The 13,544-nt window shown below is 36.4% G+C and overlaps 1 protein-coding gene across 1 annotated transcript in view; it reads left to right on the top strand.

Annotated features, from left to right (window-relative positions):
* The window catches only part of LOC122135018 (serine/threonine-protein kinase Nek7-like), a 68,678-nt gene that overhangs the window by 48,665 nt on the left and 6,469 nt on the right, over nucleotides 1-13,544 (top strand). The window contains exon 7 of the mRNA XM_042712454.1: nucleotides 998-1,092. Within this exon, the coding sequence (XP_042568388.1) occupies nucleotides 998-1,092 (95 nt within the window). The remainder of the gene's footprint in view (nucleotides 1-997; nucleotides 1,093-13,544) is intronic.

The following is a 13,544-nucleotide window of genomic DNA, read 5'->3' as shown; positions in this document are numbered from 1 at the left end:
TGTTGGGCGATGGACCTTGTTGGAAACCAAATAATACATTGCCGATCTGGAGCCATCTCCATTCATGTCACCCATCCGCGTTCATACACATCTCGTTGAGATGTATAGTTGAGTATCATAAGCATAACAGTGAAAACTAATCCTGTATTTTCTGATAATATTACCAAGGGGCAACATGTATATTGAAAATGGCAGTGGACCCAAGACAGATCCTTGTGGCACTCCATATTTTAAATTGAGATGACTCCCAATTTAAATAAACAATGTGGTAGCGATCGGACAGGTAGGATCTAAACCATCTTAAAGATTGCCCTTGAATACCTGTATAGGTTTGTATTCGATCTATGAGTATGTCATCATCTATGGTGTCGAACGCAGCACTAAGATCAAGTAAAACTAGCAATGAGATGCAGTCTTGCAAGAAGCAAGTCATTTGTAATTTTAACAAGTGCAGTTTCTGTGCTATGGTGGGGCCTGAAACCTGACTGAAATTCTTCATAGAGATTATTTTTTTGCAGGAAGGAGCACAATTGAGCAGACACAAATTTTTCTAAAATTTTAGACATAAACGGAAGCCTCAGTTTCACATGATCCTTCAGAAATCATGTTAATATGCTGATTTGCTGCTTAAGACACACTGCCTATTATTATCAATGTTAAAAACAGCTCAACATTTTTGTAGGAAAGCATGATGCTTTTTTTCAGGATTCTTTGACAAAGGTTACAGATGTGATGATTTATTTAGGGTTGTTTTATTTTTTATTGTTATAAGTTTTTCTGCTTTAAATTCTGATCTATTTAAAATAAATTTTTCTTAAAAAAAAAAAAAACTACACTACTAACTCTTTGTTAGCAACCTCACTTTAGTCATCTAAAACTCCTCAGTCTGAATTCTGAAACCTTTGTCAATGAAGCATCCATGGATGAACTCCTCGCATAGCAAACCAGACAGCCTAACTCTCTCTCTGTCTCTATCTGTCTTTTTTTTCTGTTCCAGTGGGCACCCCATATTACATGTCTCCCGAGCGAATACACGAAAACGGATATAACTTCAAATCTGACATCTGGTCGCTAGGCTGCCTGCTCTATGAGGTAAGGTATAGAAACCCATCCCATCACTCCCCCTCCTCTGTTTATACACCCCATCCCTCCCTAACTCTCCCATTCTCTTCCTGAGCTTCTGCCAGCACTGTTTGTCTCCTTTTGTGAGACGCAATCCTACACCTTGCTGTCTGTCGTGACAATTACAATTTGGTTTTGTACTCCGAGGTAAATGGTCTCCGCAAAGGATACCTGCAGTATGTTTCCAAGCTGATGAGGAAATCTGAATGACATTTACATGTGTTTTAAATAACATCCACTGCTCTTACTACGAAATGATACTGACTGCTTTGATTAGACTTTAATAGCATACGCTTCTCCACGACACAGCGGACCAGGATCCATTAGACTCAGAGCAGTGGTTTTCTCTTCAGCTCGCAGTTAAAATGAAAATGAAGTTGCAAGGAGGTCAGCTATGTTTTTTTCGGCTGTGATAATTGTGTAAACCTTAAAGGGATAGTTAAATGGATAGGGATAGTTTATTCACCTTCACGTCATTCCAAAACCTTTTTCAGTGAAACACGGAAGGTACATTTTTGAAGAACATCTGTGCCTCTCTTTTCAATATAATGAAAGTGAATGTGGACTGGGGCTTCCTAGCTTCAAATGACAAATAAACACCATAAAATTGGACTATTTGACTCTAATTCCAAATTTTCTGAAGTAAACTTTAATTAAATTTAAGTTGCTATTCATTAATAATTTTCACCTCCAGTGAGATGTTAGAATTAGGGTTAGCATTGATTGGATCAATGAGTCATTGAGAACCAAATCGGTTGGTTTGTGAATGAGTCATTCACATAGTTTTGTGAACTGGTCCAGTTGATAAAATAAAAAATAAAAAAGATTATTACATTCATTAAAAAGAATGATTCATTCACAAATTAGACATTACTACTTCTTGCTCTCAGAAATAATCAAGAACAGCTACAAAGGTCAGAATTTCAGTGATTAAAAAACTTCAGAGAACCATATGAACCATTTTAAGGATACTTTAATGTGCTCTTTTGTCATTTTGAAGCTTGGAAGCCAAAATATCTAAGTGCCAGTGGTAAATGCCCCTACCCCCCCCTAAATTGATTTTTGATAATTCTGACAAGTTTGATTCAATATACAGTTTGATTAGATTAAACAATAATTTTATTCAGTATTTTTAAAATGTTTTAATAGCAGTGAATCTCACTCTTTTTGATTTCAAGGCCCCCCTTTAGTACTTCTGTTGTAATAAAAAAAAAAACTCAAAAATATGTCAGTTTAATGTTGTGTGTTTAATGTTTTAGTTATTTATAAAGGTATGGTTATTTGCTAATCATTGTGTTTTTTTCATACCTTTATGTGGTTTTTTTTTTTTATGTTTTTTTTTTCTTAGAAGATATTTTGAAGAATGCTGGTACTTCAAACAGTTGGTGGTCCCCGTTGACTGTGTTTCTTTGCCTACTGTGGAAGTAAATAGGGACCAACAACTTTTTTTGTTCTTCAGAATATCTTCTTTTGTGTTCAACATAAAGAAACTTATACAGGTTTGGAATGACATTTGGATGAGTAAATTATGAAAACTTTATTTTTTGGGTGTAATTTAGTTTTAATGTAACTTCATTTTTAGTATTTTAAGTTTATTATATCCTCTCCCCCAAGTTGAAAACCACTGTTTTTATAGGATTTAATAATGTTTTTTCGACAATAAAATAAAGGCAAAGTATTTCTATTCAGACTGTAGGAAGTAACTGGAAAGGAAAACATTTCCATGGATTCATGAATGCTTCATTCAAAAGTTTCTTTAAATTGAGAAAAAAGAAAAAAATAACGACCTGTATATTCTTCAAAGATTCTCATTTTGTGTTCAACGAAAGACGGTTAGTCTTTGAAATGAGATGAAGGTGAGTAAGTGATGATAGAATCATAATTTTCAGGGGAACTGTCCCTTTAAGCAGTGTGAGATCTTACATAACAGATCTTGCGAAATCACAGATCCCTGTTCAAAAGTGGGCATTTTGTATGTTTCTCTGTGTTTTTGGCCCTGGTTTCCTCTTAACCAGGTGACTTGGGCCACCTGGAATGGGTAGCAGCAATCCGTAAATGACACAATGCTTGATCCCAGGAGACACACTGGCTACCAAAAACTGGTATATAAACACACAAAAGCAGGCGCAAATTCACACTCGCACAGTGTGGAAATAGACGCATTGTTAGTCCGGTAGCCGTTCTATCCCTTCAATCCCCAGAGTGTGTGTTTTTTTCTTTGTTTTTTTTTTTTTTTTTTTTTTCTTTCTCCACTTCGTCTTTTGACTCTTTTTTGGGGGGAAGCTTACCAGTAGCTACACCTCCCAAAGTGCCTGGGGCTGAAAAACAACCATCTGAGTTCACCGCTGCTTGGAGACAGCATTTCTTGGCACTAATTAGTCTCCCATAATGCACCAGGCCCATCAGAGTGATCAGTCCACCCTGCTTAGCAGTGGCCATGGGTCAGCCAAGTGCGGGGAGAAGGCAAACGGGGAACAGTTGTGATCTCTTAAGCTTCTGTTAAAGCCAGGGCCGGGCTCGGCCTCGAACAGATCGGTGCTGTCGCCCCTTGGTACATGAAGACTTTCATCTTGTCCCGCTTCCAGCAGGTCATGTGACCTGGAGGAGGCGGGGAGCTGGGAGGTGATGAATTGACATCTGTTTGAGTGACAGATCTGATGATCGGCAAACCCGCCGGCAGTTGCTGTGATGTTACAGTAAAGGAGGATTGTGGACTGTTTTTCTTTCGTTATTACAAAGTTTTGAAGTTTTCAGTTGATCATCTCAATGTTTATTACCTTTTTTTAAACTCTAAAAATCAAAAGACAGCAACGATTTTATATATATGTCTGTATGAGTTAGTTGGTGTGTGGTCAATGGCATGTCCTCCAAGAAAATTAAGAAAAGTTTAAGAAAAAATTAAATTTTACGATCAAATTACATTTTTCAAGTTTTTAATATTTTTTAAATTTGTGATTTAGTCTATATGTTGGTGTTCTCAATAAAAAAATAAATGAAAAATAAAAAAGGGTTTCAGAAAAAATGCACAATCCAATTACTTTTTTAATTTTTAAAATATTTTACGTTTAATTTGTATTAATTTGTATTTTTAATTTATATATATATACACACACAGACACGTTTACAAAATTACAAAAATCTATTTTAATTTTTATTCTCATTTTTGCAAAGTTGCATCGCAACCTGAACTAATTTAGAAGTTTGTGAAATGTTAATAAGCTGTGAAGCAGGTTTTTTAAGCTTTTGTTCTTCATTATAATATCAGAACAGCTGTATCTCTCTCTACCATTTTACCCCAGAATATCAAAATGAATTATGATTTAGAAACTAAAAACATGTTCATCGTAGTAGAGATGTATTCAAGTCATTGAATGTACATAATCAATTTTTAATGCATTTTTGAATAATTTAATAGATGGGACAAAAAGAATGTTGTGTCATTTTATTGACGTTCATTTCATACATATAGGCCCATATATTGTGTATGTCCAGTTTCATTATTTATTTTGGAGTGTGTGTGTAAATATTTTCTTAGTAGACAATCGTAAGCTAGTTGCAGTGCTGTACTGCTGAATTGGTAATTTGCAGACTTGTGCCATCTTCCATTGATCCTCATTGATCTATTTTGTGTGAAAGGCCTATATGTGTGCATGTAATTCCTTTATTCTGAGAGCATGAATCTTTCAGTCGATCTGTTATGGGGGATTCGTGGAGGGCGGGGGCAGTGCAAGCTGTTGAGGTCATGAGGCCTTGATTGAAAATCATCAATACCTGTGCCATTGTATTCCTCGATATGCATCTGCTATTCCATTTGATGCCGATGCTCTCAGTTGGTGCTCATTTGGTCAGCTGATCATCCTTTGATGAAGAGGAGGGGTGTAGGACAAGGCCAGAGTTGGGGTTGATTCCCAAATGGCCTTCACGGTAGACAGGACACGTGCTCTCCACTGTGCATCTGTCAATAGCACTGCACTGTACTGCATGGTCCATCTGCATTATTGACAGCTCTCTGCAAGAAAAAGTGTGGTTTTGTGGTGAGTGGAAGAATTGAGGGTCACACCGTCTGTTTGGGTGTTTAGTTAATATTTTGTGCGTTTAGTAAAGTACATAATAAATGATTTAGTAGGCTGAAAGCTAACTGCTGTTAAACTTTATACCAAGTTTTTGCAGCCATTCACACACATCCATACGCGTGCGTGAAAATTGTTAAAGTGAAATTAAAAGTAGTAGTTGTTTAAAAATGACCAAAAATACTAATTACAATTTTATTATGAAATATGTATTTTCCAAAACATGTTTTATTCTAAAACTAAGAGAAAATCAAAAGTCGTGTTCCAATTTTGAGGTTGATATATTAAAAAACTGAGCTTTCTGTAAGATTTAGTTTGAATGCAGTACCAGACATTTCCACTAGATGAAATTGATTTCCTGTTTGTTTCCAATGCGATTTAAACTTTCTGTATCATGTATATCATTTTTTAAATTGTGCTCATATAGCAGGTGCAAAAACCTTTACCAAGTTCTGCACCTTTCCAATTAAAATTTTGAAATGATAATAAGAAGTTAAAATAAATACATTTTTTTTTTTTTTTGGTAAGTTTTGAAAATTTATAATTAAAATTTTAAATTGTAAATAGTTAGTGAAAAAGGTGTAGGTTCTTAAACCATTTTTTTTGTTTTCTTCGTGTACAAAAAGTATTCTCGTCACTTCATAATGTTACGGTTGAACCACTGATGGAAGATGAACTATTCTGATGATGTCTTTCATACTTTCCTGGACCTTGACACTTTTATTTATTTGGCAGTCTATGGGACAGTCTCAAGCCTCCCTGTTTTTATCCAAAATATCTTGAACTGTGTTCTGAAGATGAACAAAGCTTTTACGGGTTTGGAACGACATGGGGGTAGTTTATTATTTTCTGTATTTTCAGCGCCATGTGTATGCTCTTTTTTATACTTAGTGAATCATGTAGGTCAGGGGTCGGCAACCTTTTCAGCATGACGTGCCATTTTTTATTTTTCTGGTTAAGCACTGTGCAAAACCCCCCAAACCCCACCCCTTTTTCATGCATTATGTATTTATACAGTACATACACATTTTTTTATTATACGATAAAAAATAAAACAATAGTCATGTTTGATTTTCATGCAAATAATTTCGGAGGATTTTTTTTTCATTTTTTTTTTTTTTTTTTAATTTTTAAAATTTTTCTTGAATAACAAATATACAGTGTGACCGTACTGAACACCACTGTATGTGTGTGTGTGTGTCAGTGATGCGCGGGTTGATCCAAAATGAGCGGGTGCCTGCGGTCACCCGCGGTTACGAGTCATCCAAAAATATTTTTAATGATATTCGGGTCACGGTCGGTCGGGTCGTTTGAAAATAAAGATGCCAATTAAACCTTTGTAATTTATATATTACTAGACACAATTTTGAAATACATAGGCTTACACTTTATTGGCTGAATAACTGGCGCGAAGATGACGCATGAGCTCAGTCTCGTGATGGGAAGTTCGGTTCTTTTCCGCAAACCGGTTCTTTTGGACAGTTCGGTTAAAAAAACCGGTTGAAAAAAACCGTTCACCGGCTCTTTTACGCTCGACGTAATGATGTCATTGGCGATGACGTAATGGCTTCAAGTCTATCAAACATTTAAATATATTAAGTCAGTAATCATAACTTTAGTCAGTTAAAAACCTCATAATCATGAAAAGTTTACAATTACGTTTTGCAACAACGCACCCAAATACAGTAACAGCGATAATGTGCATACGAGGATTTAAGTCTTGAAGATATAAAGTAAATAATCAGCGCAGAAACCATGATCCACTTACTATACATAATCCATTGCGATTTATTTGTTATTAAATAAACTTACAGTACGTTTCGCCAGATTGCCCTTCATTCAAGCCCTCGGTTTCCCCGCGCACATAACATTAGCACAGAATCAGTTCAGAATCAATCACCAAAAGAACCAGTTCGGTTCAGACGCGCTGTGTGTCAGTCTGCTTCGCGCTGAATCACGCATGCGCAGTATCATCAGCTCCTCGGTTCTCAAATCGGACGTGTCTGAATGAAACGGTTCTCAGTTCAGTGTACTGCTGACTGGTTCTTGACTCAAGAACGAGAACCGCTCTAACCGGCACGCTGCAGTTCAGTATCATCAGCTGTTGCGCTTCTTGTCCGGTGAGTGACTACATTCCGCCCATTTAAAAATAATAAATGTGCGTCCTTGAAAGCGCGCCGTTTTCTAACGTAGCTTATTTACTTTAACTTCTTAGGTAATAATATCAATGGTATGATGGTTCAGATGCGATCAGATGCGAAATTACAAAACATATACATATATTTAATTGTTTTTTTTCAAAATTATCATTAGGGACAGTTTGGCAGTCGCTGGACATTGGTAGGGACACGTCCCTGGCGTCCCCCCCTAATTCTACGCCCCTGCGCTACAATGAGCATTTACTACTTTTAAAAAATGCGGGTCAGGAAGCGGGTCGGGTACAATATTTTCTTTTTCTTTTTTTGTGGTCCGAGTTGCGGGCGGCTTAGTTGAAAACGTCGGTCGGGTGCGAGTTGTTTATACATTGACCTGCGCATCACTGGTGTGTGTGTGACAAGGCCAATGCATTAAAACCATTCAGTTTAATAACTGTTCTATATTAATGCACTGCTTTAGACGCAGACAGTTTACACATCTTGCTCTCTCTCTTTCTCTCTCTCTCTCTCTCTCTCTCTTTCTCTCTTTCTCTCTAAAAGTGGACATATTTGAGAATTTTTTTTTGTAGTTTCCATCACTGGATATAGCTGTCGGTCATTTAACATTTCAATCATAAAACATATCGTTAAAAGTTGACTAATATTAAATGATTTGCAGCTTCATCTTACCTCACTATTTACTGACACTTTGCACTCTGCTTCTGTGAACAGTAAACCCCGCCTACTTTGATTTGATTGGCCATATCAGTCATTTTGAAATTGACGAGCGCTGTTAGACCACTGAGGCTTTGATCTGAAGCGCCTAGTATGTGCAGTGGTCTCGCACACATCCGTAGCCTAGCACAAGTTAATTCTCACACTTTAATTGTATTTATATCTCCTTACAGTCTGTGTGACTATGAGAAGTTTATTACCTCAAAATTTAAGTCAGTATGCAGTTTTCCCTATTGTTCGCACAGGTTGCCTGAATCATTTGCTGAACTGATTCAGATATTCCAAATCACAGATTTGAATCAAAAGTCCCCACCACTACTGTGCATTGAATTCACCTTTCAGTTGACTAAATTTTAACCTTGAATCAGACCACAAATTTTTATGGAATTCTCTTCTATTATTTCCTTCCCCCAACTATGAAGACCATTTCCTGTGGCTGTATTAGCCTGTGATGATCTAACCCATCCTTGGAGCACTCATGCAATTGGTTTTGGTGTTGAGTTTTATGACGCTGAAAATGAAAGGATCGTCTCAAGCTACCCAGATGGCCCTCTCCGTGTCCTCGCCGTTTCCACCCCGCACCATCTCCACTCTCTATTAAAGACAGACCGAGTTCATATTGGTGGATCTCTGCGCTCACGGTCAGGCCTGGCCTTTTGAAGTCCTCTTAAACCTCTTCTTAATAGCTGTTCTCGAAGGCATTTCAGATTTAAGTTGGCATAAATAAGAGGCTGAGACCGTTGCATCTCCCTTCATCGCAAAAACACGAGGCCAGGTTTCCTGCTCCAGGTTTTACAATTAAAACTGTGAAGTCACATCTTCGTTTACGACCATGTGTTTTCAGTAGAACATCGGAGATGAGAACCGAATCGGATTAACAAGAGCGTTAAAAGCAAACAGATTAGCATGCAACCCATGCAAGAGGTGTGTTGCATTTTTGATATGTGTTGCTAATGATATTCTGTCATTAAATAAGAATGCTTAATCCGTAGTTGCTGGGATGCGTTGTAGCACTTCGTTTTCAGAGTTCGGGAGGTTTATATATTAAATTTTTAGAGCAGATTTTTGAGAAGTGTTATCCCACACCTGAATAGTAAACATCCATCAAGACGTTTGAGCTAATTAAATCTGCCCCGCATCCTATTCATATATAGATTACTCAGTATACCTTGGTGTCTTCTCACCACAGATCTCAGATTTTAATTTGATAGCTTAGTGAATTAATTTGGCCCAGCCGTGTACAGATGCGGAATACTCATGTTCTTTAAAGATGCTTTGGGAGAGTGGCGTACGCGAACGCCGGCGTCTCGGAAGAACTCTTAACATTCTGATGAGCCCCATGTTTTGCTAATGATGCATAAAACTGAGAAGTGTTGCACACTCATTCAGCAAATTTACAAACATAACACGTGTCTGAAACTTTTCTTCTCGGGGTGATGGTGCTACTAAGAGGAGAAGTGGAGATTTTTCTCTTCTCATTTGTTCAAGAGGAAAACCCAGAGAGCTTAAACATCACTATGTGTGTGGGTTAGGCATTCATACAAGTCAGTGCCTGTTTGTGGCTTCAGATGGAGACTTTTTTAAGTCGCAGAATATGGATTCATATTTAATTGTGTTCCTTCCTTATGCCTGCGCCTCCATTTGATTAATATATCATTAAAGAAGAGTGCGAGAAGGATGAGCATCATGAAATATTGATGGTTTTCTCACACTCGAACATGATTATTTTTTGTTCCTTTATACTAAGGACTTTTACTAGGAGATTAATTGGCATGCAAAGAGTTCAATGAAGTACAAAGATCAATATTAAGATGGAGAATCAAAAGATCTCCTAGATTGAGATAAGCCAGTGTTTATTTTCATGTTATGGCTAATACCCAATAAATGGCTGACATTAAAATTCTATACTCTTTTTTTCAAAATACATTTTAAATATATATATATAAAACAAAGCTCAATCATCTTAAGTTCTACAAGTGAATTTAAGCATTACTTCATCATAATGTGTGGTATGGAAAATGGAGATTTTCCAAAGATTACATTTAAGTGCATTATTAAATTAATAGTGTTGTTAAGGATTCAAAATATAAGATAGCAAAGTTAATCTGAATGTAAAAACAGAGTAAATGAGAATGCATAAAAATGTATTATTGACCACTACGATACATAAAAAGAAATATATATTGTCCACTTACCAATATCGTACTAATGTGTCTGTGTGTATATATATATGCATTGTGTATTAAAAAAAAAAAAAAATAACATCTTAACATGGTAACATCTAAATTAAGTAGTTTAATTTTGAAAATATTATTTAACCTCACTAAATCAATCATACATTTTTACCAACAAAGCTATTTTATTGGTTAAATCGGGAAGAAATAGCTCTTAACTGCAGGTTACCACTTTGTACGGTGTGGGTACAATATTTAACTATATAAAAATGTTTATAGAAACCACTGGCACAATGACAGAAGACCTAAATTTCATGCTGTAGTCGACACTTTTAACAGTTTAGTTAATTGTCGGCACCTATAGCCTAGTGGGCAGTGCGTCAACATAAACACCATTGCTCTTCAAATGTCCCGAGTCTCTTCTCGAGGACCATAATGATTGATTGCGTTTCAATTTGGTAGCTTGATTTGGTGTGCCAAAATGTGTGAATTTTAATTCATAATGCAAGTTCACGTTTTATTCTCAGTGCTACCACAAGGGGCGCTGTGTTAGCGCAAAACTGTATTTTACAACCTTTCAAAACTTTACTCTTTTGGAATATAACAATGAAAATTCATTTTAATGGCTCAGAAAAAACTGTCGCCCCCGAGCATTGTTTTTTTCTTTTTTCTGAATTTGTGCCTGCATTTGCATGCAGAAAAAAAAATGCTCTGTATAAATATATTATGTAAAAAATATAGTTTGGCCTTAGTGGTTCACCCATTAAAAAGGTATTGTAGCAAGCTAGGGCAGTCAGGTTGTATTCAGGTAGGTATTAGAAAAGAGTCTGTTTTTGTCTTCCTATCTGGGTGGCCATATGTGTTTGTCTTTTTTAGTTGTTTTTAGTTATGTTGTTGCGATATTGTGAGCATCTATCTATGTGTGTGTGTTTCTGAGCAGGCGTGGCTGTTTTTACATGTCTGGTGTGTATTTGTGTCAGTGCACTTATGTGTTGGTGGTTGAGATTCTGTTTAAGTATGTTCCTCTGAGCTTTGGTGTCTGTGTGTGTGTTTTTCCCTCCTCTTTTGTGTGCGCATGTGAGTGTGTAAACGTGTGTGTCTTTCGCCACCGTGCACCGGTAGCCGAAGCCCCACAGACAGACAGCAGGCCAGCGTGGTGCGGGGTGGACTTCTCTGGAATACCAATGAGGGGAGTTGCTGGGCTCCGGGGGTCAGGGAGCAAGTCAATCATCTTGCCCATCGCCTGGGCGCCCGAATCAAATTAGCCTGAAAAATTCAGGGGCCGGGAGCACGGGGCGAGCAGCTGTCAGGGCCAAGAGCGCCCAGGCACTAATGAACCAGATGAATAGTGCAAAAACTCCAAAATAAAAACAGGACAGTTGACATTTTTCATCTGTCAGAAGCAGAAGATGCATGAAAATATGGTGGTCCTTGTTTAACCCTTTGCTGGCTACAGCTGCTACCCGCCCCTGACCCCCCTCTGTGGCCACACTTCCACAGGTTTGCACACCGCATGTAAACATTCAAAGTTGCCGCTGCGTTTTCATCTCGCTAAATGCCGTTCTATGGTACTGCACATTGCAATTATCCCGAGGAACTCATCGCAAGAGCAGCGGCACACTGCCGAGACAGATGTTGCTGTGAAATTACTCTATAGGTATATCATCTACTGTATATGAATGGGGGAAAAAAAAAAGATTTTTTTTTTTTTTTTTTTTTTTTTATTTTTTTTTTTTTTGATGGAAAAAATGCAGTATGGCAGTATTGCAATAATTACTCATTCACAGAGCCCATTACTGTCACACACTCCTAGACACATTCCCATCATTGTAACTAATGGAGGAACAAGAAGGACATCAAATCCAGCATTTATCTGCAAAAAGAGGAACAAGAAGGACATCAAATCCAGCATTTATCTGCAAAAAGAAAAAATTGTTATGTGTATATATATATATATATATATATATATATATATATATATATATATATATATATATATATATATATATATATATTTACCTGTGCAAGTTCTTCCTCTATTTTTAATCTTATATTCAGGGGTACTTGTTGAGGTTTGTCGAGTGCCACTTTTACCAGTGGATTTAAAGAAAATTGCCCTGCACTGCACAACTCACATTTTTGTTTGTTATGCATCTTTCAACTTTTTTTTTTAAAACCACATTTTATGATGTAGGTACAATACTCAAAGGTACGAAACAGTATATAGAAACAGCTGACACGGATTAACGCTTTATTCGACACTTCACGATTTAGTAAATTATAGCAGCTCGAATAGCAGTTATTTATATAGTAGTTAATTGTGTTTCGCTTTGTTAGCTTGATTTGATGCGCCAAAATGTATCTTTTTGCTTTCTCAGTGCAACCACAAAGTGCAACAAAATCTGCAATCAGTTTTCTCATTTCTACTCTCTTTTCGAATATATTGCAATGACTGTTCATTTTAATAGCTTAGATATTTGAATCAGTGGTGTGTGATTGTGTTCTGAAATAAGGAGTCCTCAAAGTTTATTTATTTAATTTTTTTTAAATCAAATATAAATTGATTGGTTAAATACACTTGGTTAAATACACATTACTTACACTATCAGGAAAAAAAAATCTATTTTATATTTAAATAAAGTATGATTCTCATCAAGTTACTGTTTTAAGCATTTAATATTTATTCCAAAATGATAACTCAAAGCAGTAACAATTTAAACAATGTATTTTATTTGTGAACTTATGTTCAGCTATTCTTTAGGTCTAATATTTAATTTCTAACTATTTTGGAATTTTTCGGATCATCAATCATCAAAGATCGGTAAATATTGGTCACATTAAATTTATTTAAAATTTCACCAAGCTGATTACTCACTAGAAAATGTTTACTTGTTTACACAATTTTTTTAATTAGTCTTCCCATTAACGCTATTATATTGTTCTTTCAGACTGGTTAGCGAATGCGGAACATGCACGAACATGAGGTGGGATTTATCGCATGAAACAATCGCAGCCAAACATAAGTCATATCCATATGACTTTTCCCCCATTCATTCGTAGTTACATTTGTATTTACATCCGCACACTTTAGGGAGTCTGTTAAAAGTGAGTGGGCTCAGGGGAGGCAAGAGAGATGCCGAGTCCTGCTGTACCTGCTGGTGTCGCTATTGGTCGGTATTTTTTTTTTAGAAAGTCAAGTCATTCACTTTATAATGTTATATTTAGTAATATTGTTTTTTTTGTTTTTTTTTTCCTCATCCAATATTTTTAGATTCAGAGAAAACTGATTTGAACCCCTGATTTGAGTA

This window comes from Cyprinus carpio, chromosome A22, assembly GCF_018340385.1.
Source record: "Cyprinus carpio isolate SPL01 chromosome A22, ASM1834038v1, whole genome shotgun sequence".
Lineage (NCBI taxonomy): Eukaryota > Metazoa > Chordata > Actinopteri > Cypriniformes > Cyprinidae > Cyprinus > Cyprinus carpio.
Note: the sequence above shows the minus strand (reverse complement) of the source record. Positions and strands in the feature narration are given on the sequence as shown.